The sequence below is a fragment of the Papio anubis genome, chromosome 12 (genome assembly GCF_008728515.1).
Source record: "Papio anubis isolate 15944 chromosome 12, Panubis1.0, whole genome shotgun sequence".
Taxonomy (NCBI): Eukaryota; Metazoa; Chordata; class Mammalia; order Primates; family Cercopithecidae; genus Papio; species Papio anubis.
The window spans coordinates 122,634,718-122,661,104 of NC_044987.1; the positions used below are offsets into that span (position 1 = coordinate 122,634,718).

The 26,387-nt window shown below is 59.9% G+C and overlaps 2 protein-coding genes across 11 annotated transcripts; one reads left to right on the forward strand and one right to left on the reverse strand.

Annotated features, from left to right (window-relative positions):
* Positions 1-26,387, forward strand: IGF2 (insulin like growth factor 2). 10 transcript variants are annotated; one of them, XM_031652769.1, is made up of 7 exons: positions 5-121; positions 9,214-9,436; positions 11,151-11,402; positions 18,638-18,802; positions 23,410-23,572; positions 25,261-25,418; positions 25,712-26,387. In XM_031652769.1, the coding sequence occupies exons 4-7, from the start codon at positions 18,641-18,643 to the stop codon at positions 25,946-25,948; spliced, it is 720 nt and encodes a 239-aa protein (XP_031508629.1). In that variant the 5' UTR covers positions 5-121; positions 9,214-9,436; positions 11,151-11,402; positions 18,638-18,640; the 3' UTR covers positions 25,949-26,387.
* Positions 11,400-18,309, reverse strand: LOC101003209 (putative insulin-like growth factor 2 antisense gene protein; the record flags this gene model as incomplete). The annotated part of the gene is given in 5 exon segments (XM_021926782.2): positions 11,400-11,648; positions 12,447-12,604; positions 13,252-13,265; positions 17,990-18,233; positions 18,235-18,309. Coding segments are annotated over 5 exon segments (567 nt in total), but the record flags the coding sequence as incomplete, so codon positions are not given.

A 26,387-nucleotide genomic window follows, 5' to 3' on the forward strand; every position in this document is an offset into this window, starting at 1 on the left:
CCGGACACTGGCCCCGGAAGAGGAGGGAGGCGGTGGCTGGGATCGGCAGCAGCCGTCCATGGGAACACCCGGCCGGCCCCTCTCGCACGGGTAGAGACAGGGGCACCCTGCTGGAGCTGAGGTATGTGAGCTCGCGAGGGGCTGGGCCAGAGCAGGACCTGGTGGGTCAGCTGGGAGGCTGCCCACCAGTTGGTCATTGGCCAAGCTGTTGCCCTGGCTGAACCTGATGGCCAACAAGGTCGTAGGGAGTGATGGGCAGAGGCCTGTTCTGGGAAGGGAGGGTCAGCGCTCTGTGGGGGACCATGTGTTGGAGTGGAGGGCAGCAGGAGGAGCCCTTGGGTGTCCAGGGACTCCTGGAACCACCCCAGCCTTCCGGGACTTGCAGAGCAGCTGGCACTGGCTGGTGCTAGGGGCTGAGGAGTGTCCTTTGAGGGGCCAAATTTTCTGTGACCTCTGTCCTGGGGGACTTCTGGCCTGAGGCCTCAGGAGAGGGCAAGGCTGCCCACCCAAAAGAGACGCAGCCACGGTTCACGGAACCCTCAGCTGCCCTGGGCCAGAGCTGGGGCCAGTTTTCACCTTGTTGAGACCCAGGACTCTGTCCCCCAAGCCTGTCTTCTCCAGCACCTGACCCCACCCCCCACACACTGTGTCCTAGAAAAGGTGGACACGGGAGACCAGAGCCAGGGCAAGGGATCACCCCTCCATCCCCCCAGGCCCAGTGAGAAGCAGCTGGCCAAGGTGATCCAGGTGCAGAGAGAGCATTAGACCCAGTTTCCTGTCAGGCACCACCTTGGACACCGGTCCCCAGATGCCCTGGCTGGGGAGCATGGATGCTCCCGGAGCCCCCAGGTCACCCCATGTGAGCCAGGCCCACAGAGCTTGGCTCTGCAACGCCTGCTGGGCCGCTGCCTATGCTCCGCCCCTTCTGGGAAGTTAAAAGACAGCCCTTCAGTGTCCAGAGACCTGTCTGGCCTTGGAACCTGGGCTCCACACGCCCACCGGGCTGGCAGGGGCACTCAGCGCCTCCAGCCCCGGTGGTCACCCTGGCGTTGGGTGCATCTAACTGCTCCCCAGTCACAAAGCAACTGCTCCCCAAGGCTCCCCAAACCTGCCGGCCCCCCTAGAAGCCTCTGCCCATTCCTGGAGGACTGAGGGCAGCCTGCAGTCCATCCCGCACACAGCCTTCTGTCTGGGCATCCCGCCTTCACATGTGCTGAGCAGGGAGGAAACTCTTGTACCACGTTCCTTAAGCGGAGACTGAAACCTGGAACTAGGCACATGGCACGTGCCCCCACCCACCCAGGACACACTGTGGTGTGGCTGCCTCCAGGCTGGCTCCCTGGATTACGTCTGCTCCTGGCATGGATAACTGGCACCTTTGCCTGGCCGTTGGGGCAGTGTTTGCCTTCCCCTGTCAGCAGCAAATATTTACTGTCCTCCCTGTCTCCAGGCCTGAGCAGACCCTGGGGGGATGAGAGTGGACTCGGGGTGCTGAGGGTACCCTCCTGCCCTTCAGGTCCTGGTGCCCAGCAGGGGTCCAGCCCAGGGAAGTGAGCGAGGCCAAGACAGGTGGTATTTAAGCCTGAGCTGCTGGGAAAGGTAGCCCTGGGCAGAACTTGGGCGGAACATTGGCCAGTGTCTGCCTCCAGCCAGGCTATGAGGTAGCTTGTTCCGGGATGGGCACCTTTCCACTCCCAGCACTGTGGCCAGGAGCCGCCATTCACAGGTGTGACCAGCAGATGGCATCAGAGCCTCACTTTTGATGCACTCCGGTCACCAGCCACGGGTCCAGGCTCCGGCCGCCACCCAGGGTCTGAGCAGCTGCATCCTGCCCCTGCCGGGCACTCCCAGGGGCTGTGTGGCCTGTGGGGCCTGTGGGGGCCCTGCCGGACACTCTTGGGAGCTGTGGGGGGCCCTGCTGGGCACTCTGAAGAGCGTGGGGCTTAGGAATGAGAGGAGGCATCTGATGATGATGAGGGGGTCCACCGAGGCCCCCGGCCTGCTCAGGTCCAGTCTCGGCCCCCAAGTCAAGCCTCAGGCCAGCTTCTCACTGGCCTGGGTTTCTCAGAGGGCCGGGACAAATGTCCTGGGTCTCTAATATTCCGAGACAGCCCCTGGCTAGACTCTGAGCCCCACCTGCGGGCCCTAGAATCACAGAGAGCCAGGGTGAGAGGACCAGGGGACTCCGTCCCATCCTCGTCATGGCTGAGCCCACCGTGACCGGAGGTGGACCGGGCCGTGGGTTTTGCTGAGGGCCCCTGGGGGCTACTGAGGCTGGAGGCCAGCGGCGGCCAGGGGGCTCCATCCCTCAGCCACTCGAGTCGGAAGGTCGAGTCCTGGTTCCCATGTGAGGAGGGGGCTTCAGGGACTAGGACCTGGGGGCACGGAAGGCCTGGAACTGGGGTCCAGGCGGCTCAGGGTTAGCGTGTTCCCACGCTCTCCTCCACCAGCGCCGCGAGGAGAGGGAGGTCCACTCTGGAAAGAATGTTTGGGGGCAGGGGTAGACAAGGTCTGGGAACGCGGAGATGACACACTGGGGTGCCGCCTCCGCACCCTCCGCCCTTCCTCCCACTATTGTTTCTGGCCTCGGCCGCAGGAACAGCAAGGCAGATTCCTTCGAAAGTGGGGCCGGCCGGAGGCGGTACCCCATCGTCCCTCTCTCGGTCCAGCCGTGCTGTGCTGGCGCCAAGCTCCCTGCCGGCCTCCCACCCGCTCCTCCGCGTCCTCAGCTCACTCCCCTGCTCCCAGGTGGCCCCAGTCCCCACCCCACCTCATTTGGCCTCCCCACTTCCTGCTCATCTGCTGCTGACGGGTGACATCCTCCTTGACCCCAGGGACTGCTGAGGCAGCCTCCAAGCCTCCCAGTGTCCCTGAGGCTGCCCCTAGAAGCTGGCTTGGGGCTGTACCAAAAGTCACCCCACAGTCCCCACTTTCCAAGGCCGGGAGATAGCAGAGATCTCAGGGTGCCTGTGGACCGAGGACTAAGTCAGAGTCAGGGTCCCTCAGGCCGAGGGAAAGATAGGTGGTGCCTGCCAGGCTCTCCTCACCCAGGGAGGCTGAGAATGTCTAGACCCAGGCGGCTGTGACCCCTGGGCAGTGTCACAGGGCTGCTGAGGGCTGTGCCAGAGCCAGTCCCGCCCTTGCCAGGGATGGAGACCGGCCTCGAGGAGGCCCGGCCCTGGGGGTCTGCAGGCCTGTAGGCTTCAGGGAGGCTCTGCCCGCTGCAGCCCAGGCTGCTGAGTCATCAGAACCTCGGGGGTGCCGCGGGCCACACATTCCGCCCAGGCCTCTCTCTGACCCCCTTCCCAGCCCATCTGTGTTTTTGGAAAACAGAGCCAGAGCCCCCCACGGCCCTGCCAACTTGCGGCTGCTCATGCTGGGACTCAAATCGCACCCTTCTGTCTTCAAAGTCCACCTTCACTTCAAAGCTCGGTCCCACCCCAGCCCAGCCTCCACAGGGCCACCACCTGCCCACATCCAGGCCTGCTGCTGCCCAGCTTCGGAGGGACCTTGGGCATCCCTGATCCTCTCTAGAGCACAGGATCCCTGGCATGGGCCCATTACACACGGGTGGCTGGGTGAGTGGTGAGGACGGGGTTGGGAGGAGATCCTGGGAACCCCATGGTGGAGGCGATGAGGCTCCCAAACCCCGACTCCGGGGATGGCTGCTTGGTCTTCCATTGGGCCCTCCAAGCCCTGACCTCCAAGGTGCAAGGAAAGCTTTCAGGGGCAGGGGCGAGTGGAAGGTGGGCTTCCTGCCTTGCCACCCGGGCGGTGGGCCCAGGGCAGATGCTCCATGGGCACTTCCCAACCTAGGCCCAGCTGTGGGGAAGGAGGGAGCAGGCGGCCAGGCTCCAGGTAGGGGGAGGAGTTGCCTGAGAACTAGGGGAGAGAGGGAGCGCTGGGGCACCCCATGCCAGCTCCAGCTGCACCACCAGAGCTCAGAACAGAGCCGGCAGGAGCCAGCAAGCTGAGAGGCTTCCTGAAGGAGGTGTCCCAGATCCTGCCAGCACTGCAGCCTTAAGCATGAGTCCATGCTGGGCTCCCACTGCCAGGGGCGCAGACCCAGCCCAGCACTGCCCATGCTGCCCTTGCCAGAGACCCTTACGGAGTTAGTACCTGGGTCCTTCCCCCTGGCTGGGCATGGGCTGGCCCTGACAATGAAGAAGGGGTAGCTGTGGCCTCAAGGTCTACAACGGGCTGTGATCTGTGGGTGCCAAGAAGCCACAGGCCCTCAGTGTCCACAGGGCCAGTGAGTGTCCACCCGGGCCAGTGTGGGGTTGAAGGGTGAGAGCTGGCAGGCGGGGTTGACGTCCTGGCTCTGCTGCTGGTGGCTGTGTGGCCTTGGGAAAGTCACTTAGCATCTCTGGGCCTTGGTTTCCTCATCTATCAGAAGGGAATCAAAGGAGCCCCTGCCTGCCTCGGCTGCCGGGTGGTGTAGCTCAGTGGTGTCTGTGAGCAGCAGCCCTTGGGCAGCTGTGCCTCTGGCTTCAGTACACACATGAGCTGCTTTCTGGGCCTTCAAATTACGGGGACAACCCCGTGGTGTGTTTCACGTCTGGGTCCCACAGCAAGGGGAAGCTGACATGTCCTCCGTGGGAAGTGACAGTCCCCATGGCTACCGGGCACGAACAGGATGTGCGGAAGGGACCTTTCAGGGAGGAGCAGCTCCCCGAGGGAGGAGCCCGGGGCTGGGATACGGAGGCCTCTGCACATCTTGGAGTAAAACAAGCAGGAGGGGCTGGGTGCGATGGCTCGTGCCTATAATCCCAGCAATTTGGGAGGCTGAGGCGGGCAGATCACCTGAGGTCAGGAGTTTGAGACCAGCCTGACCAACAGGGAGAAACCCCATCTCTACTAAAACTATAAAATTAGCCGGGCGTGGTGGCACGTGCCTGTAATCACAGATACTCAGGAGGCTGGGGCAGGAGAATCGCTTGAACCTGGGAAGCAGAGGTTGCGGTGAGCCGAGATGGCGCCATTGCACTCCAACCTGGGCAACGAGAGCAAAACTCCGTCCCGAGAAAAAACAAAAACAAAGAAAATCAAAACAAACAAAAAAACCAGCAGGGGGGGGCTCCGAGGTGCCTGCGACACCCAGGTGCCACCCGTGGTCCTGAGGCCCTTCCATCGGGAAGGGACCTTTGCAGCTCTTTCAACCCCCAGCCCAGCTTCCAAGGAAGCCCAGGGCAGGGAGAAACCTCAGCGGCACCATCAGAGCTCAGAACAGAGGAGCAGAAATGAGCAGGGAGTGGGGCCAGGGAGGCGTCCTGGAAGAGGTGTCTCCTGCCTTGCTGGCACTGAGGTCTCGAAGATGGGTCCATACTGGGCCTCCGCTGCCAGGGATGCAGATCCGGCCCAGTGCTGAAATATGTGCTCCTGGAGCCTCCCTCCTCTTCATGAGCCACAGGCTGTGAAAACCCCAGAGTCCTCCCAGGCAGCAAGTTTGTTTGTTTGTTTGTTTGTTTGTTTGTTTGTTTTGAGAGTCTTGCTCTGTCGTCCAGTCCAATGGCGCGATCTTGGTTCACTGCAACCTCTGCCAGCCAGCCAGTTTTCCTGGAGTAGGTGGAGGAGTCTTTGCAGAGAGATCTCCCAGGCTGCCTAGGCCTGCCGCAGAGTTGCTGTGCAACTAGGCAGTGTTTCTGTATGACCACCAAAAAAGGTTTCGGCACCCGTGGGTAGGGGAGGCAGGGGCAAATATCACTGGACGTCAGGGGGAGGATAAAATTGAACGTTTGTTAACATTGATTTTGTGCCAGAGGTGGCTACCCAGACCCATCCACTGAAGCGGTGAGGTTGGAAGGGAGAGGGGAGGCGTGAACAGGTCTGTCCAAGGTCATTGGCAGAGCGGGGCTGTGAACTGGGTTAGCCCCCAGGCCCCTCCTGCCCATCCGTCCTCCAAGCACTGATGTGTGAGTGGCACAGTGGGCCCCTCGGCCCTGCCAACCCCTCGGGCTGTGGCCCTATAGCCTTTGAGGGACGGCCTCACTTCCCCTGCAGAGGCAGCCTGGCCTTCCAGTACCTCGATGGTGTAGGGCTCTGGGGCCACAGTCTGGTGTTTTCAGGACTAGGTTGTGAGTTACTTCCTCCTTTTCTCTCAACTCCCAAGATTTGGTAAAGCGGCCGCGTAGCCACGGTCATCATGGCAATATCGATGTATTGGAAAGCAAGGTGCTTTCTGAAGTTGTGGATGTAATTCTCACACGTGGCCACAAGGTGTCAGGCTCGGGCCAGATTTGGAAATCTGCGCTGTACAGGTGGAGCAGGGTGGGGCTGGGAAGCGAGTTAAGAACGAAATTCAGCCCATCTGGGCTCATCCTAGGGACGCTGCCTCTGAAAGGGGATCCCAGCGTTCTACCCCGGGCCTCTCAGTAATAGATCTGATCTTATTTTCATGCTAATGTAGTAGTTTCCTCTCTTAGAACAAAACGGATGTTTCAGAAAGGTGTTTCCAGACCTATCCTGTGGCTTAGGCCTTAAGCTTTAGGCTGCTCACCAGGCCACAGCCCCCTGGGGTAGGAGACACCCAAAGGGAGGAATTCCTTTGGCCTCAGTACTGTGTGCCAGGACAAAAGCCCAGGTAAGGCCACGACCAAACCTTACAGAGGCGCAGAACCCATGGCACCCCGACACTGTAGGGAGGTGTCCTAACTTTGCCCCCAGAGTCCCCTCCAGAGTGCTTTTAATTGCCGAGTCCCCTCCCGGGCCTTTAGTGCAGGAGTCCCCTCAGAGTGCCCCCAGATTGCAGAGTCCCCTCCAGGAGTACTTTGGAGTGCAGGGAGTCCCCTCCAGAGTGCTGGGTGCAGAGTCCCTCAGGAGTGCCCCAGGTGCAGAGTCCCTCCAGGGGTGCCCCAAATTGCAGAGTCCCCCTCCAGAGTGCCCCAAATTGCGGTGCCCAAGACCTTTGGGTTATGCCACTGTAATTCTAGAAATGGCCGCCAGGTGTCAGCATAAGGCCACTTAAGACACTAAATGGCGAAGGCTTGGTGTAGATTTCTGGGGGTTCCCAAGACCCTCATGCATGAACAAGGGTGAGCTGAGCCTCTCCCAGGCCTAAGAGGCAGTGGAGCAAGGAGGTTTTTCTATGTCACGTCCCTCACTCCTGCATCACAGTTTTTGTCCGTTTTGCAGTCCCTCTCACCTGTCTCCATAAAGCATGTGTACCCCCGACCTCTGCGTGGAAAATCTGTGGAAGGTAGTGCTGTGGGATCACAGCTCTCGCACCCCGACTCACTGACCCCCAATGCCTCTAGTCCTGTCTCGGTGGCACCATGGCTGAGCTGCTCCCGGGGGGCCCTTTCTATCCTCACCCCTTCTCCCTGCTCTCCTTCTGTTTACACACCCTGTGTTACAAGATCCTGATGGGATAAAATAGCCCCGGACTAGAGTGAGCTCCTCCTGGGCCCATCCAGAGATGGACTTTCAGTCCAGGGCAGAGTTTGGATTCAAGACACCATTGTGGGACTGGGAGGCTCCAGGTTGCCAGGGTTTGAGCCGTGGGCTGCTTCCTTTTCAACCCCTTAGTTGCCCACCTCCTCAACCTGGGGACCCTTCATTTGGGGGGCATCCCATGAAATCACTTCATCTGGCTTGGTGTCAGTCCTTCACTCTCTCTAGGTCCATCTGCAGCTTGGAAAGTCCCAGCCAAGTGTCTCCAGAGGGCTCTGGCTGTCACTCTTTGCAACATTTGGGCATCTCGCAGCAGACGCTGGGGCCCGCACGTGCTGCAGGGCCTCTAAGCTGTAGAGCTCCAAAGCAGAGCTAGAGCCAGCAGGATCGAGGGCTGCTTCATGCTGACTTCCTTGTATCTTTGTTTTGTTTCTTTCCCTGAGTCTTTGTTTTGTGTCGTCTCTTCTTGCAGGCTTGAGGAAGAGGTGTCAAATCCCCAGTAAGACTTGGTCTAAGCCAGTGGGTGATTCTTTCTGAACCCTCCCTGAGCTGCTGCCAGCTCCAAGTCTGTGCTTTAGCTGGAAAGACTGTGAACCCATTCAGTGCTCTGGACCTGACAGGGTCATTAGCCTCCCTCCCCACCCAAAAGCCAAGTGAAAACTCCCATTTTGCCTCCTCCCATGGGAGGGCATGGCTCTGGGGCATCTACATCTTATTTGAGACATCCCCCAACACACGCCAGGTTTTAATCCCCTTCAAGTCTAATTCTCTTCCCTGTTGAAATCCTTGTTCTCCCCACTAGATGTCCTATTCCTCCAGCTAATGAAGGGATTTAAGATGAGGGCTTGAAAGAAAAAGGGAAAGGGGACAATTAAATGCCAACCCAGGCTAGTAAGCTAAACACACTGAAGGTGGTTGGGGTGCATGGGTGTTGGGAGGGTGGGGACTGGTGGCTCTCTGGAAAGTACATGTCTTTGCCTCTTCCTGTGTCTTTGCTTTGTGCCTGGTCTTCCTGCAGGCTTGGGGAAGAGGTTAGAAATTTCCAGTGTGATTTAGTCCAATCTGGTGGGTGCTTCTATATGAACCCTCACCCTGCTGCTGTCAGCTTTGAGTCTGCTTTGATTAGAAAGGCTGCAAACCTGTCCAATCACCCCATCCAGGAATGCCTGCGAGTGCCACTTGCAGCAGTATCATTAGAACTTAGTACCACACATGGACTGCACGAGGTCAGATCAGACATGAATAGTGAAGTGGAAAACCCCCAGCTAGGTCCCTTGTCCATGGAACATAGAAGGACATAACTGTACTAGGAACACCTAAAATCCAATTTTTCTGCTCATTCTTGAACCCTGCTTTCCCCCCCTTATTCTTCCGCCATTTTACCAGTGCCACGCCCACCAACATTCCAGGGTGTCAAGTAACTGCCAAGTGTCACTCTAAGTAGAGCTACACCCACTCCCCACTACCTCCACATAGCCCCCACCTCCTGGCTGGCAGGGGGCTTCTGGCTTATACCCACGCCCACAGGCGCCTTTCTGCCAGGTCAGAGGTGGGCCAAACCTCCATCCCCTAATGCACCATGCCCTGGTGCTGGAAAGTGCCTGAGCCAGCTGCCCCAGCGGCCTCAGCACTACCAAGTTGGCACAAAGCTCCCCAAATTTGGAGGGGCTCAGGGAAAGGAGTGGAGGGGAAGAGGAGGCGAGGGGCGAACCCATCATTTCAGTTGGCATTTGAGCAGGTGCCATGCTCAGCAGAGATGAGGCTATCCCATCTGTAGGGGCTGCATTCACATGCACACTCTAAAAGTGCCCTTCGTTTCTCCAGCCTCAGCCTTGTCCCCCTCCTCCTCCTCCACATCAACCTGGCCAGAGGGTCTGGACGCCACAGCCAGACCACCACCTGCTTTGGTGGCGACTGCTAATATTGGCCAGGCTGGCAGATCATCATCCAGGCAGTTTCGGCAGAGAGCCTTGGGCACCAGTGACTCCCCAGTCCTCTTTATCCACTGTCCAGGAGCTGCGGGGATTGCGCAGAGACTAGAGTACAGGTAACTGGGCTCCCATTCCTTGAGTGTGGGAGAAGAGCTGCATTTTGAGTGTTCAGGCATGGGTGGGCCTGGAGCTTGGGGCAGCTGCCAGGATCCTGGTTTCTGAAGGAGGGGAAGAATTTCTGCTGCTGGAGGGTCCAGGGAAGCCTCCTGAGAGCATCCTCCACTTCAACTTCGGGGGTGGAGGGTGGCAGGGAAGCCTGAGAGCAGCCTCAACTTGGCGGGGGTGGCGGGAAAGGCCACTGTGGAGAGGGTTCTTCTATAGGGCTGCACAAAGCCACCGAGGCTTTTGCAAGGAAAATAGGTTTTCCTTTACTAATTCACCAAGCAAAATGGGAGGGGTAGGGGAGGAGGGCCAGGCGGCTCTTCCCAGTGGGAACACACAGCTGTCTTCACAAGTGTAAAGGGAAGAGTCTTTCTGTGTGAAAAATTTCCTCCTGTTGCATCCCCCACCCCATTCCCAGAGATAAACAGGAGACTTTGCAGAGGAGCCAGGGGCCCGAGATTCTGGTGCAAATATTTTATTGTTTTATATATATATACACACACACACACACACACACACACATACATACATACACCATTTTAAAAGTAAAGCTTCCCTCTCTCCTGCCTCCCTATGCCTCCTGACCACCAGCAAGAAATTGGACAGCAGACTGAGGAGAAAGGCCGGGAGCGGGCAACAATGCCCCTCCGTGTCCCCCCCAGGTTTAGCTTCTCTCCTCCTGATGGTGCACCTGGTCCCCCTTGCCACCCTCTCAGCCTCCCTGGCACACAGAGGGGCCTTGGGGCCAGGGCAGTTTCCCTGGGAATTCTCATTCATGCATGAAGTTTTTCTTTCTTGCGCCCTGGACCCAGACTCCTCAATCCACCCAGGGTGGTGTCTGTGGGGAGCGGATTCATTTCCCCAGGAAGCACAGCCACCCCTCCCTCACTGGCCTCGTCAAGGCAGAGCTGTGCATCCAGTGGCTTTTGCTGGGCCCCGCTCGTTGTCTCCTTCCAAGGTGGGAGTGTTTGGAGGTGCAGGAGGCTTTTCATATTCTGTGCTGTGACCCCTCAAGGTGGGCCATTTGTGGGCAGCCCTCCACCCCTAGTGCCAGGCGGAAGCCCACCCTGGCCCAGGACCTGGGCAGCCTGTCTAGCAGAAGGATTTCAGCCTCTCCATCAGCACCAGAACGCCCTTTCTAAGCAAACTTCTCACCACTTCTACCTTCCCTTGGACTTTGAAAAAGGGAGCTCTAGGCAGGGGAGGGGCTCGAGGGGGAGCCACTGCTCAAATCCTGACAAGGTGATCCGAAGGCAGCCAGGGGAGGGGGATGGGACAGGGCTCAGGCTTGGTGTGTATGGGGGGGCTTTGCTTTTAAAAGAGACCGGCCGGGCGCGGTGGCTCACACCTGTAATCTCAGCACTTTGGGAGGCCGAGGCGGGTGGATCACAAGGTCAGGAGATCGAGACCATCCTGGCTAACACGGTGAAACCTCGTCTCTACTAAAAACACAAAAAATTAGCTGGGTGTGGTGGCATGTGCCTGTAGTCCCAGCTACTCGGGAGGCTGAGGCAGGAGAATGGCGTGAAGCCGGGAGGCGGAGCTTGCAGTGAGCTGAGATTGCACCACTGCACTCCAGCCTGGCGACAGAGTGAGACTCTGTCTCTAAATAAATAAACAAATAAATAAATGAGGTAATCTCAGCAACATCTTTTTGCTTTTCCCCAGGGGCCGAAGAGTCACTACTGAGCTTGTGTGGGCGGAGGTGAATTCCAGCCCCCAGCTCCAGGCCTCCGAATCGCTGCCGGCTCAGCCCCCTGCCCAGCCTGCCCCACAGCCTGAGCCCCAGCAGGCCAGAGTGGCCAGAGAGTCCAGTCCTGAGGTGAGCTGCTGTGGCCTGTGGCCCAGGTGACCCCAGTGCTCCCAGAACTAAGGCTGGCAGCCAGTCCCAGTCCCAGCCCCAACTGCAGAGGCAGAGAGGTGAGTGTCTCAGGCACCCTGAGGCCTGGCAGAGAGGGCCACAGGCTTTGTGCAGGGGTCTTCAGACTGGGTTCGCCTGCTTCTGCAAGCAGCTGTGGCTCAGAGAGGCTGGTGTGGATTCTGAGTCACACAGCTGGGATCTGGAGTTCTGTGGTGGGCTCCAGGTGTTTCTAGGGGCCAGAGCAGGTGTGGGCAGAGCAGGCTTCCTGCAGTCTCCACAGCACTGAGGTCCTGGCAGGGGAGCTCCTGGGAGAGGAAAACGGGCAGAGAAGGGGAGAGGGGCAAGGAGAGAGTGGGCAGCCAAGAGGGAGAAGATAGGCAGAAAGTGGATAAAGGGGGGAAAAGGGGAAAATATATCAGTTAGGAATAATCTGGAAACCCAAGGAAAGCTGGGCTCTGCTGGGGGCTGTGAGACCCCTGGGTTCTCCCTGCCCCAGGCTGCTGGCCGTGGGGTCTTGCACCAATAGCCTAACCTTTCTGTCTGTCCCTATTTGTCAAAGTGGGTGACAGTCTCAGGCCTCCTGGCTGTTCAGAATTGAGGCAATAACCAGAGGCCTTCTGAGCAAAGGGCCTGAGGGGCTCCGGCGTCAGGATCCCATTGTGGTCAGGAGCCTGTGGGGCTTCCTTTGTGTGAGGAGGGTGGAAGGTGGCTAGAAAGGCCCAGCCAGTGGCCTCTGCCTCAGCCGGAGGGAGCTCTGTGGGGGTGGCTGCACCCATTCACTGGTCAGGCACTGGGGTGACGGGGGAGGTTCCAGGACTTGGGGAGCACTGGAGGTGGAGGCACATGGACTGGAGTCCCTGCACCTGCCCCATGACAGGGGCCTCCCTCGGGGCCTGCAGGGAGGGACCCAGCAGTGGACTCTTCAGGCTGGTTTGCCCAGATAGAAGCCAGGAGTGCTCTTTCAAAGCTGTCTTCAGCTTAGACACTCAATAAAACAGTAACACAGTGGCGCCATCTCAGTGCTTTGGAGCGTGTACCGTCTGAACCCCTCTCCCAGGGCCCTCTCCCAAGCACCCCAACCTGGACCCATATCCCCCACGTACTTTTGGCTTTGGGTGGGTCGAGCAGCCTTTGGGTGGTCTGGGCTGTCTGGCGTGGAGGCTTCCAGTTTGGGTCCTCCGTCGGACTTCCCAGTCCAGCCGGGCTGACGCCAGCAAGCGTGTCCTTCGCCAGAGAGGGGAGCGAGCGCAAGGTCAGCGCCCTGCAGGGGGTGACGGAGGGGCGCTCTGAGGACCCTTGGAGAAAGGAACTGGGTTTGTAAACTGCTGGGCTTGGTCCCATGGACGGGTGAGCGGTTAGCTCAGAGCCAGAGCCGGGGAGGAAACGGGAATGAGAAAGACCCACCGCAGGGCAGGCCGGTGAGCGAGGGGATGTGCGGCGGCCACAGGCTGAGGCTGGGGTATGGGCCAGGCTCCGTGGGGTGAGTCTGAGTCCTTGAGGGGATGTTCATTCTCTGTGGAAATTGGGTTTGCCAGTGGAGAGGAGACCAGCGCTGCCCTGGAGAGGTGCTGGGTCAGGGCTGGGGGAGGGTGCTGCTTGGGGCTAAAGTTCTTGCCAGCCAAGCTCTGGGCGGGAGGAGACCCCAGCCCCCTCCCAACACCCTTGGACTGCTGGCAGGACCCTTCCTACCTCCGGGGGCTGGAAGTAGTAGGGAAGGAGCCGGTCTTGGGGAAGAACTCGGATGCTGGTCTTGGCTAGGGGGCAGCCGGTGTGCTTTTTGAGTCCCAGGGCAACCCGGGTCTGCCCTAGCCTCCAACCTGCCCTGGTCACTTTTGACTAAATAAGGAGAGTACTCAGCAGGCAGCCCCGTGAGGGAGGGGGAACATGTGTGTCCCCCTACTTCCCCACCTGCTCCTCCCTCCCTACAGGGCCACTACACCCTGCTGTGGACACCCCAAGGTGACCTCAGCCTTCTTCCTACCTCAAAAAGTCCAGGCATGTGTCTCCAAGCATGAGTGGTGGCTCCTTGGGGGAAGGCACCTCTGCAGGGTAGAACAAGGGGAAGAGACCCCCAAACAGGTCACTAGTGTAATTGTCCCCAGCACCCCCAAAGAGGAGGAGAGTCCACAACTCGGAACTGGGGCTCTCCCCCAGTGCCCATCCTGTCCCCAGCCTGGGAAGCAGGCGTGGAGGAAAAGGAGTGGGGAGCCCAGAGCTGGCCCTGGGGGCCCTGGTTTTGTCAATGACAGGAGCCTCAGCAACCTAGTCTGCTCTCCCACGATCCAGGTTTGCAGACAGGCACTTTTCAAATGCTCCTCACCTCCAAATTTACAAGTCACCTTGCAGAGGAAAACATCAACACAGTCGGGGATTCTCTGCTGGAGGCTCCCTGTTCTATAGACACGGGCCGGCCGGAGCGGCCAGAGAGCTGGGAAACGGGGAGGCTGCAGAAGGCTGGTGGGAAGGGGGCCAGTGATGGGTGGGGGTAGATGGGCCAGATGTTCTTGGAATGGGACTTGGGGGTGATTGATGCAGACAGAAATTTGAAGGGGACATTCCCATGTGTCTTGTGCTCTGGGTGGAAAATGGACTGTTTTTCATGGTGGGGGGGTTCTCTCCGTCTTGCCAAGCTAATGTGAAAGAGATGCCTCACCCTGCCCAGCTCCCCACACCTGTCCAAGGCTGTTAACTTCTGCCTCCCCAGTGCCAGGCTTTGAGATGCCCCCCTTCTAGCGGGGGTCCTCCTATGGGGTGACAATGGTGACAAGCAGTGCCCACTGCACTTGCCCCAAGATCCCACACCATTCTGCTGGTCCCCAGCGGTGCCCCCTCTCTGGCAGTCCCCCCACCCACCCCACAGGTCCCCTTAAGGCCACTGCCCCATCGCCCGACATTGCCCAACGCCAAGGGGTGACCTTGTTCCTGCTGACGGTGCGGTTGGGCGCCTGCACGCGGGTTTAATATTTGCCTTTAAGGAACTGGGCTTTCCCCAGCCTGAGTGGACAGGCTTTCCCTGAAAATTCGCTTGGAGAGAACGAAAAGAGACGCCTGGCACCCCAGCGGCGTGCAGTCCTGCACCCCCCTCCCCACCGGCCCCGTGTTTCTCATTTTCCTCCCCACTTCCTCTCCTCTTCAGTGTTACCCAAACAAAACTGGTTTCACCCTTGTTTGGTGCTGGCGAAGGCCCGAACGGCGCGCGCAAAGCTCCGAGGCGGGCCGGGGGTGGCCGCCGGGGGTGCTCCGGGCCCCCAAGCCAAGCCGGGGACTAGCCTGCCCCCGGTGGCGGCTCGGCCGCGGCTTCGCCTAGGCTCGCAGCGCAGAGGCGAGTGGGGCGCAGTGGCGAGGGGAAGCCTGCGGACCTCCCACGCGGGGACCGAGCAGGTAGCTGGGAGTCCCGGGAGCTCCCGGGAAGCAGCGTGCTGGTCGCTCCCTCGCGGCCTTTGGGTTTCTTCCTTCCACCCAGACGCCCGCTAAGCTCGGGCTGCCGCCACAAACGCGCTCTCCGTGTGGAGAAGGCAAAGAAAAAGAAAAGAAAGAAAGAAAAAACCCAAAGACCGAAAAGCAGAATTTCAGCCGGCCGTGCGCGCCAGGGCGCTCCGCGCTACCTGCCCGCGCCGCCCGCGCTCGCGTTCCCCGGGGAGGGCGCCAGTGCTCCGCGCGCGCCCCAGTCAAGGTGAATCCCGGGCAGCGCCTTCCTTCCGCGGCCCGGGAAGCTTGAGCTCAACAATTAGCCTTTGATCCTCGGGGGATCCCAATCCACTGAACAACTTCCCTGCTTTCCCCAAACTCGGACATTTTACTTGTTCTGGGATCCTCTAAATTTAAGCATTGCTTCCCAAGTCTTCCAAATATATTCAGCATTTCGACGGGTCACAAGAATTTTCTTGGACATTAATTTCCGGGGACGTCAAAACACACCAGCCCGGGCTGGCTTTTCCAGCCTTACACTATGTCGCCTGGGTCCCCAGATTTGCTTTCTTCCAGGCTCTGGACAGTTTTATACACCCCTCCCCAGGTCCCACAGATTTACAGACTACTAACCCGGGTTCCCTAATTTTAAAGACGAAGCCCTTGGTCCGTGGTGGTCGCGCTGACCAATTTGCCTGGTTCCCCAGGATGTGGACAGTGCCCTTTCCACACTTGGACATTGTTCCCCAAACAAGTGGACCTTCCCCCCATAATTTTGAAAATTAACTCCAGGGTCTCCTAAGCTTACTGTTTCCCCCACATTTCCGCCCCATTCCGTGCCCCCACCCCACCCTTCCCCTTCACCTCAGCATGGGACATTTGCTACTTAGTTCTGCAAATCTATTCGCACTAACCTGGGTTCCCTAAATTTTACACGTTGAATCCTAAGTCCCTTAGGACACTGAGCAGGGCTGGAAGGTTGGAACCCTCAGAGTATGAAAATTCCTTCCCATACCTTCCCCCAAATTCGGGCATTACACCCAGAGCACATTCAATCCTTTTCTGAATCAAAAACGACCTGCCCTCTGATTGCCTGAGTTTCATAAAATGGAGAGATTTCCCCAATGATTCCCAAAACCTATTGAGAATGTTTTGGGTGTGTGAGTCACAAAGCTTTGCGGCATTAATGTCTATGGCTCTATACGCTGCTTGGCTATGAATCAAGTCCGTTAAGTGTAGACACTGCCACTCAGGTCCCTGGAACACACTGAGCAGTTACCAGGAGGTGCTCAAGTGTGACCCAGGATTCTCCAGGTCCCCCAAATCACACAGGGTCTCACCGGTCCCTCTGGGCTAAACGAAGCACAAAAGAACCCTTTGGGCAGAGGCTATTTTTATTTCTTTTATGCCAGGTGTTGCTAACGGCCCCAGTTCCCAAACATTCTGAGCATTTTCTCTGCATCACAACATTGACTATTAAACAATTCTCTGGGTCCCAGGAGCTTCGTCACAAGAATCTTGCTTTTCCAAAATTCAGGCATTGGTCTGAAACCCCAATGGCCAGGATCACACTGGACCCTCTTCCTGGTCCCCCATACTTGGATGTTCTGGACGCGGCTCTCCAGGCCCTCTAGAAATATTCGGCATTGCCCTCGGATCAGAGGAAGGCACCGATTTCTTGGGCTCCAACAACCCACTGAGTCATCTGAAAGTTAAGCAATATTTCCTTCAAACACACTGTACACTCCCTATCACAAAATCTGAAAATTCCTAAGTCCTAAGACATAGGAACGCTGAATCTCCTTTCTCGAAAACATACATACCTAAAACGTACAAGTCCTCCAAGGACTATGAGTGACTTCCCTAGATCTTTAGATTCAAAAGCGATTTTCCTGGAGCCCCCAAATTGAGGTATCGTCTCCCAGCCTTCCAAGCAAATTGAGATTTTTTTCCCTTCACAAAAACAATTGAGGTATTTTTTAAAATACTGATTTATGAGTCTCCTGACTTTATGATCCCTGCCCTGGGTCCCCCTACATTTAGAAAATGTTCCATGGACCCCCAAAGCACACTAAAAAATGTCCCTGGGTCCCAGAAATCCCAGGCATGAAAAAACCTGTGACCTGTAAGTTTCCTAGCTACTAACCAGGTTCCCAGACATTTAGATATCAAATCTCCATTGGGTAATTTCCAAGTGTCCCAAAAACCTGAAACGTGTTTCACTGGGGCTTCCCTAAATGCAGACACTGTCCAGGAAAATATATAGTATTTTTCTTATTTACCGAAAATAAACTAATGGAAATAATTTAAAATTTGACATAGAAAAAGAATACTGATTTTTTTGTTTGTTTTCCCCAAATGTACTGATCACACTCCAGGCTCCCCCAAAATTTAGACAGTGCTTTCTTCCATCTCTGAAGGGCATTAAAATGTTTCCCTGAAGCCACAGTAATTATGAAAGTTACTTTTCTCCGCATGCTGCCAGCGTCCAGGCGACTAACTTGTATTCTTAAGATGTGAAAATTAATCTCAGCTTCCCTCTAACACACCAAGAATGTGTTTGGATCCCCAAAATGTGTCCCTTGCTTTCATCTGCCAATTTTAGGCAATGTGCCTCTTAGGCAAAACTCCCAATTTCATATGGAGAATTTCCTTTAACTACCCCTCCTCAAAAATTGGTCTGGGATTTCCTGGGTCCCCCAAGCTAGCTGGCCCCTATTTTAGACCTCTTTCTCTATGTTCCCAATTGCATGGAGCAAGTTCCCTCATCCCCCAAACCTGTAATCTATTTTTGTGGAGTCTCAGGTTTAGTCATTAATCAAGGTTCCCACATTAACGGAGTCCCCGGGGTCTCCTCCTCCAGGACACCCATTCGCTAAGCCCGCAAGGCAGAAAGAACTCTGCCTTGCGTTCCCCAAAATTTGGGCATTGTTCCCGGATCGACGGCCGCCCACTGCAGCTTCCCCAACCCCGCGCACAGCGGGCACTGGTTTCGGGCCTTTCTTTCTCCTACGAAGTCCCCAGAGCAACTAGGATTTGGGAAATTTCTCTCTAGCGTTGCCCAAACACACTTGGGTCGGCCGCGCGCCCTCAGGACGTGGACAGGGCTTCCCTGCGTCCAGGAAAGCGACCGGGCATTGCCCCCAGTCTCCCCCAAATTTGGTCATTGTCCTCGGGTCTTCCAACGGACTGGGCGTTGCTCCCGGACGCTGAGGACTGGCCCCGGGGTCTCGCTCACCTTCAGCAGCGTCCACCGCCCGCCACAGAGCGTTCGATCGCCCGCCGCCTGAGCTCCTGGTGCGCCCGCGATCGCAGCCTCCAGCCTCGCGGTGAGCTCCCCGCCGCGCCGGTCCCCGCCGCCTCTGCGCCCCTGCCCGGCTCCCGGCCCTCATCTGCTGCTGTCCCGCCGGTGCTGGCGCTCGTATCCGGCTGCCGCCGGAGAGGCCGGCGTGGGGCACGGGACCCGGCTGCGGACTTGAGGCTTGGCGGCTGCGCTCGCTCCGGCTGGGCGCCCCGAAATCCGCGCCACTTTCGTTTGCTTATTGCAAAGATCTCATTTGTGGGGAAAGCGGCTGGAGGGCCCCTAAGTGGGGCGGGCAGGGGGCTGCGGAAAGGGACGCGGAGGAGAGGCGCTCCCGCCGGGCGGTAAAGCGTCTCTAGCCCGCGGGCCTAGGACTCCGCCGGGAGGCGCGCGCGGAGCGCGGGCGAAGTGATTGATGGCGGAGCGAGGGGGGCGAGGGGGGCCCGGGGGGCGCGAGTTTCCGCCGGCGGCCCCTTCCCCTTGACCAGGCTTTGGCGGCGGGGGGCTGGCGGGGTGCGGGATTTTGTGCGTGGTTTTGACTTGATAAAAATCACAGTGCTTTCTTACATCGTTCAAACTCTCCAGGAGATGGTTTCCCCAGACCCCCAAATTATCGTGGTGACCCCCGAGACTGAACTCGCGTCTATGCAAGTCCAACGCACTGAGGACGGGGTAACCATTATCCGGATATTTTGGGTGGGCCGCAAAGGCGAGCTACTTAGACGCACCCCGGTGAGCTCGGCCATGCAGGTAGGATTTGAGCTGTGTTTCCCGCCCTGATTCTCTCTCCTTTGGCGGCCGGAGCCTCGGCAGGCTCCAGGCCTGGCCCAGATTCGGCCTGGCCCAGCCGGCCTTCCGTGCGTCCCGCACCTGGCGGGGGCTCCGGGGCTCCGGCGCGGCACCGGGGGGCGCTCGGGATCTGGCTGAGGCTCCAAGCGCCGCGTGGCCGGCTCCTCCTGCTAGGGCAGGTGGCGGCTGCGCGCCCCGCCCGAGCCCAGGGGCCCCCTCCGCCGCAGCAACCAGCAAGGATCCCCCGATCCAGCCCCGAGCCACCTGCATCTGCACTCAGACGGGGCGCACCCGCAGTGCAGCCTCCTGGCAGGGATCTGGGAGCCTGCCTGCCCCTGCCTGCCCGGAGACCCCAGCTCACGAGCACAGGCCGCCCTGGCACCCCAGAAACCCTAGATGGGGCCCCTGAATTCTCTAGAACGGGCATTCAACATGGCCTTGGCGCTCTGCGGCTCCCTGCCCCCCACTCAGCCTCGTCCCCGCGCACCCCCCAGCCCCCGCGACCGCCGCCCCCCCCCAACCGGGGCCCCAGGGCCCCAGGGCCCCCAGCCCGCGCCCCCCGCCCCGCGCTTGGCTCGGGTTGCGGGGGCGGGCCGGGGGCGGGGCGAGGGCTCCGCGGGCGCCCATTGGCGCGGGCGCGAGGCCAGCGAGGCCCGCGCGGGCCCTGGGCCGCGGGCTGGCGCGACTATAAGAGCCGGGCGTGGGCGCCCGCAGTTCGCCTGCTCTCCGGCGGAGCTGCGTGAGGCCCGGCAGGGCCCGGCCCCCCCCCTCCGGCCGCCCCCGCCTCCTGGCCCACGCCTGCCCGCGCTCTGCCCACCAGCGCCTCCATCGGGCAAGGCGGCCCCGCGTCGACGCCGCCCGCTGCCTCGCTGCTGACTCCCGTCCCGGGCGTCGTCCGCGGGGTCGCGCTCCGCCGGGCCTGCGGATTCCCCGCCGCCTCCTCTTCATCTACCTCAACTCCCCCATCCCCGCTTCGCCCGAGGAGGCGGTTCCCCCCGCAGGCAGTCCGGCTCGCAGGCCGCCGGCGTTGTCACCCCCCCGCGCTCCCCCTCCAGCCCCCCCCCCGGCGCGCAGCCTCGGGCCGCTCCCCTTTCCACGCTGCGTCCCGGAGCGGCCCCGGTGCCGCCACCGCCTGTCTCCTCCCGAGGCCCGGGCTCGCGACGGCCGAGGGCTCCGTCGGCCCAAACCGAGCTGGGCGCCCGCGGCCCGGGTGCAGCCTCCACTCCGCCCCCCAGTCACCGCCTCCCCCGGCCCCTCGACGTGGCGCCCTTTCCTTCGCTTCTCTGTGCTCCCCGTGCCCCTCTTGGCATCTGGCCCCGGCCCCCGCTCTTTCTCCCGCAATCTTCCCTTCGCTCCCTCCCGTCCCCCCCAGTTCCCAGCCTCAGACTCCCTCCCCCCCTCACGCCCGCCCTCTCGCCTTCGCCGAACCAAAGTGGATTAATTACACGCTTTCTGTTTCTCTCCGTGCTGTTCTCTCCCGCTGTGAGCCTGCCCGCCTCTCGCTGTCCTCTCTCCCTCTCGCCCTCTCTTCGGCCCCCCCCCCCCCCCCCCACTCTGTCTCTCCCACTATCTCTGCCCCCCTCTATCCTTGATACAACAGCTGACCTCATTTCCCGATACCTTTTCCCCCCCTAAAAGTACAACATCTGGCCCGCCCCAGCCCGAAGACAGCCCGTCCTCCCTGGACAATCAGACGAATTCCCCCCCCCCAAAAAAAAGCCATCCCCCCGCTCTGCCCCGTCGCACATTCGGCCCCCGCGACTCGGCCAGAGCGGCGCTGGCAGAGGAGTGTCCGGCAGGAGGGCCAACGCCCGCTGTTCGGTTTGCGACACGCAGCAGGGAGGTGGGCGGCAGCGTCGCCGGCTTCCAGGTAAGCGGCGTGTGCGGGCTGGGCCGGAGCCGGGGCTGGGGCGGCGCGGGCTTGCGCCGGACGCCCGGCCCTTCCTCCGACTGCTCCTGGCCCGGGCCTGCGGGGCTCGGCGGGGCGGCTGAGCCCGGGGAGGAGGAGGAAAACGGGCGGCTGCGGGTCCCGTTCCCTGCGTGGAGCCCCGCGCTCACTCTGGCGGTGGAGTTGGGGGTGGGGTGGGGTGGGGGCGTCGGGAAGGGCCAAGGGAGGTGTGAGCTGTCTGCAGGGGCGACTTCCTGGTCGGTCTGTGGGTGCAGGGGGTGCTGCCGAACATGTGTGATTCGTGCCTTGCGGGCCCTGGCCTCCGGGGTGCTGGGTAACGAGGAGGGGCGCGGAGCCGCAGAAGCCCACCCTGGTATGTTGACGCGGTGCCAGCGAGACCGCGAGAGGAAGACGGGGTGGGCGGGGCCAGGATGGAGAGGGGCCGAGTTGGCAGGAGTCATGGCAGACGCCACATTCGCGATATCTCCCCCACACCCCCTCTGGCTCTGTCCGCAACATTTCCAAACAGGAGTCCCCGGGAGAGGGGGGAGAGGGGCTGCTGGCCCGAGGCTAAGAAGGGCAGAGCCTTCAACCCAGAGAGAGGCCAGGGCCCCTGCCCAGTGGGCAGCGTGGAAGTTTCCATACAAGGAGGTGGGAAGGAGACCCCCCCCTTCACTGCCCTGTGCAGAGATGAGCTGGGGGTGCAGGATGGGAGCCCATGGCACTTCGCTACGGGATGGTCCAGGGCTCGCGGTTGGGGGTGCAGGAGAGAAGAGACTGGCTGGGAGGAGGGAGAGGGCGGGAGCAAAGGCGTGGGGGAGTGGTCAGCAGGGAGAGGGGTGGGGGGTAGGGTGGAGCCGGGACTGGGAGGAGTCGGCTCACACATAAAAGCTGAGGCACTGACCAGCCTGCAAACTGGACATTAGCTTCTCCTGTGAAAGAGACTTCCAGCTTCCTCCTCCTCTTCTTCCTCCTCCTCCACCTGCCCCAGCGAGCCTCCTGCTGAGCTGTAGGTAACCAGGACTGTGGACTGAGGACACCCGCTGCCATCCCACTCCAGCCTGAGGCAGGGCAGCAGGGGGCACGGCCCACGCCTGGGCCTCGGGCCCTGCAGCCGCCAGCCTGCTGCCTCTCGGACAGCACCCCCCTCCTCTCTCTTCCTCTGCCCCTACCCCCACCTGGTCTCTGCTTCCTCACCTGCTCCTTCGCTTTCCGTTCCTTCCCTTCGGCCCCCTGCTTGCCCAGGTCAGGGCTTTTCCTGGGCCCTCACCTGCTCCGCACCGCGGCAGGCATGCTTCCTGCCCTGCTTTCTGCCGGTCCCCTGACCCGGACCTCCAAGTTCGGAGTGGTGGGGCTTGTTGCGGAACCGCGGCGAGGGCTTGAGTGGCCAGCTGGCCGAGTGTGCTCTTATAATTTGGAAGCGGGTGGCAGAGGGGGCGGTGAGGGGACTGGCTAGGGTCCAGTCAAGGAGATGACCAAGGAGGCTTTCGGATCCTCGGTGCGGCTGCCCACTGCTCTTTAGAGAGGGCATGCAAACTTGTGCTTCTGTCCCATTGCCTGCTCAGTCGCTCACATAATTTATTGCATCAAAAACTCGCCTGGGTCTGTGGAGGGAAGGCTGGGGCTGCCCGCCTGGAGGGCTCCACCTTCTGCAGGGGTAGGGCCAACTTGCTGTGGTGGCCCCCGGCCTCCCACCCCGGAGTTGGTTAGCGGCCCTGTGGCCCTGCAGCCTGTGGAGGGGATGTGTCCTAAGACTGGCCTCCCCTTCCAGATTGCACTCAGGGGAACCTGTTGTCTGACTTCCCAGGTGGCCTGAGCTGGTCTCTCCAACTCTCACGGGGAGAGTTTGGTAGCGCAAAGGGGGAGATGTTCTGGAGGCCCCGGCCTTACTGGTTTGATTTGAGGCCTGGAAAGGAGGCTCTGGGCTTGTGTGTGTGTGTGTGTTTGGAGGTACACATAGCAGACTGGAATTGGAGAACTGGGTGACTGGGAAAACAAGGTTTCTAGAAGCATGGGTGGTGTGGTTGTGCTAACCACTGGAGTTCTGAGCCAGGCCTGGCTCAGCGGCAGACTGGAAAGGTGGAAAAGCCAGGGGAGGGGGCGGGACTGGCCCAGCGGGACTGGCCTGCCGCTTTGAGGGGGATGGTCCTCCTGGACCCCCCCTGCTCAGCTGGGGGTTGTGGGGAGGAAGGGACTGGTCCTCCTGGATGCACATGCTCTGTGGGGTGGGGTTGTCTGCCATCTTGGCTGGCACTGGAGGCCTGAGACGTGGTGATGGGCCCCTGGGCTGGCCCTGCCCCCATGGTGTCATAGGACGGAGGCCAGGTCGGGTGTCCAGCCTGGGCCCCTGCAGCTGTGGGTGCCGCCGAGCTCCTGCAATAATGACCACGGAGATGGTCACTCCTCGTGTAAAATTACTAGTGCTTCTTGCAAATCGAAGGAACTGGGCCCTTTCTGTGTGATTCCAGACACTTCATTCTCCAAGTGGCCCTGCGCCCTCAACTCGGCATTGTGACCTATGTGTTACTTTTGTAATGAAAATAATGTTTATAGGAAAGCCATGCTTTAAATTTTTAATTGAATTTGTAGGTTGGCCAACGGCCTCTGGTTTGGGAGGGGCACCTTTGGCCTGGGGCTTGGCCTGGCTGCCACGCTCACACCACTTCTCTCCCACCCCCAGATACCAATGGGAATCCCAATGGGGAAGTCGATGCTGGTGCTTCTCACCTTCTTGGCCTTCGCCTCGTGCTGCATTGCTGCTTACCGCCCCAGTGAGACCCTGTGCGGCGGGGAGCTCGTGGACACCCTCCAGTTCGTCTGTGGGGACCGCGGCTTCTACTTCAGTAAGTAGTTGGGTGGGGCTTCCTCAGACCCGGTCAGGCCCCTAAAGTGACAGGTGAGGACGCCCAACCTCAAGCCAGGGGAGCACACTCCTAGGTCAGCGGCCCAGCCCCCTGCTCGGAGACTCCGACCTTCCAGCTGCGTTTCTGAGAACCTGCAGGGTCCCAGGGCATCCACACCAGCTGACTTTCCCTTCACAAGCCTCCTTCGAAGGGTGGGCCAGAGGGGTCCCCTAGACGTCGGGAGCACTTACGGGGGTCTCCCTTGGGGTCAGAATTTCTGTTGGGGGCTGTGAGCTCCCACTGCGGAGGCGCCGCACCCCTAGGGCAGGGCTTCAGGCTCTGGAGGAAGAGCTTGCCTTTCTTCCTGCACCTTTTGGACATTTTGACAAGGGATGTGCGTTCAGTGAATGATCAGAATTAAAATCAGTAAAGTGATTTATAGAATTAAAATCAATAAAACAAGTGCAGTTGGTGGGTGGCAGGGGTGAACGGTGCATGCGCCTCCTTGGGCCCCAAGGCCGCCATGGAGGGTGCCCACCTGCTGACCTCAAGGACGATTCAGCTTTTCCTCATGTTTCTCTCTTGGTTTTCCGGCCTGGGGGTTGGCGGGTGGGTGCACAGCTCATTGTGCTTGAGACCCCGCCCCCAGATGGGGGGCTGGGTGGATGCAAAGGCAGGCATGGTGCCTAGGCATGCCTGATGGGGCAGGGGAGGGGCCACTTCTCGCTGGCTGGGACCACACGGCTTATTCCACCTGACACTCACCACGTCTCATCTTTACCACTTACTACTTACTCACGCTGTGCAATGGACTCACAGGATGCAAATGCACTTCAAAGCTTCTCTCTTAAAAGTTCCTGCTGCTTGACTGTGGAAGCCCCTGCCCGCCCTGGCCTCTCCTGTGCCCTCTCTCTCGCCTGTCCCATTTGGGGATAGGAAGTGGCACTGCAGGGCCTGGTGCCAGCCGGTCCTTGCCCAGGGAGAAGCTTCCCTGCACCAGGCTTTCCTGAGAGGAGGGGAGGGCCAAGCCCCCACTTGGGGGACCCTGTGATGGGGCTCCTGCTCCCTCCTCCGGCTGATGGCACCTGCCCTTTGGCACCCCAAGGTGGAGCCCCCAGTGACCTTCCCCTTCCAGCTGAGCGTTGCTGTGGGGGAGAGGGGGAAGACGGGAGGAAAGAAGGGAGTGGTTCCATCGCGCCTCCTCACTCCTCTCCTCCCGTCTTCTCCTCTCCTGCCCTTGTCTCCCTGTCTCAGCAGCTCCGGGGTGGTGTGGGCCCCTCCAGCCTCCTAGGTGGTGCCAGGCCAGAGTCCAAGCTCAGGGACAGCAGTCCCTCCTGTGGGGGCCCCTGAACCGGACTCATATCCCACACATTTTCCAAATCACCCCAGTGTGGGCCTTTGGTCCTGGTGGTGTCTGTCTGGCCATGGGACCAAGAGCTTGTGCCCATTTTTCATCTGAGGAAGGAGGCAGCAGAGGCCACGGGCTGGTCTGGGTCCCACTCTCTTCCCCTCTCACTTCTCTTCTTCCTGGGACGCCTCTGCCTGCCAGCTCTCACTTCCCTCCCCTGACCCGCAGGGTGGCCTCGTCTTTCCAGAGCCTGGCCTGAGGGCAGGGGTGGTTTGCTCCTCCTTCGGCCTCCTGGGGCAGGGGGCAGCGCGGTGCTAACATGGCTCTCTCTGTGCTGTGGGACTTCCAGGCAGGCCCGCAAGCCGTGTAAGCCGTCGCAGCCGTGGCATCGTTGAGGAGTGCTGTTTCCGCAGCTGTGACCTGGCCCTCCTGGAGACGTACTGTGCTACCCCCGCCAAGTCCGAGAGGGACGTGTCGACCCCTCCGACCGTGCTTCCGGTGAGGATCCTGGGCCCCTTCCCCACTCTCTAGAGATAGAGAAATAGGGTTTCGGGCGCCCAGCATTGCCTGTGGCCTCTGGGACCCCTTGGCCAGGGACAAGGACCCGTGACTTCCTTGCTTGTTGTGTGGCTGGGGAGCAGTTCAGACGCTGGCTCCTTCTGTCCCCCTGCCTGTGGACGTCAGCTCGAGTCGCTGATCAGTCACGGGGGTGACCTGTCAGGTCAGGCGGGTGGCTCGGGCGGAAAAGCGTGGAGAGCAGGCACCTGCTGACCAGCCCCTTCCCCTCTCAGGACAACTTCCCCAGATACCCCGTGGGCAAGTTCTTCCGATATGACACCTGGAAGCAGTCCACCCAGCGTCTGCGCAGGGGCCTGCCTGCCCTCCTGCGTGCCCGCCGGGGTCGCGTGCTCGCCAAGGAGCTCGAGGCATTCAGGGAGGCCAAGCGTCACCGTCCCCTGATTGCTCTGCCCACCCAAGACCCCACCCACGGGGGCGCCTACCCAGAGATGTCCAGCAATCAGAAGTGAGCAAAACTGCCGCAAGTCTGCAGCCGGCACCACCACCCTCCAGCCTCCTCCTGACCAGCGACGTTTCCATCAGGTTCCATTTCCAAAATCTCTCGGTTCCACTTCCCCCCCGGGGCTTCTCCTGACCCCAGCCCCCGTGCCCCGCCTCCCCAAAACAGGCTACTCTCCTCGGCCCCCTCCATCGGGCTGAGGTCCACAGCAACATCTTCAAACATGTACAAAATCGATTGGCTTTAAACACCCTCCCTCCAAATTATCCCCAATTATCCCCACACATAAAAAATCAAAACTTTAACCCCCTTCCCCCCCACCACAACAACCCTCTTAAAAATAATTAGCTTTTTAGAAACACCAGAAAAACTCAGAAATTGGCTTTAAAAAAACAACAACCAAAAAAAAAAATCAATTGGCTAAAAAAAAGTATTAAAACGAATTGGCT

Coding starts and splice junctions, on each gene's coding strand:
- IGF2 (XM_031652769.1), top strand. CDS start 18,641: ATGGTTTCCCCAGACCCCCAAATTATCGTGGTGACCCCCGAGACTGAA. Junction 23,573..25,260: donor GGACCGCGGCTTCTACTTCA/GTAAGTAGTTGG, acceptor TCTGTGCTGTGG/GACTTCCAGGCAGGCCCGCA. Junction 25,419..25,711: donor CCCCTCCGACCGTGCTTCCG/GTGAGGATCCTG, acceptor TTCCCCTCTCAG/GACAACTTCCCCAGATACCC.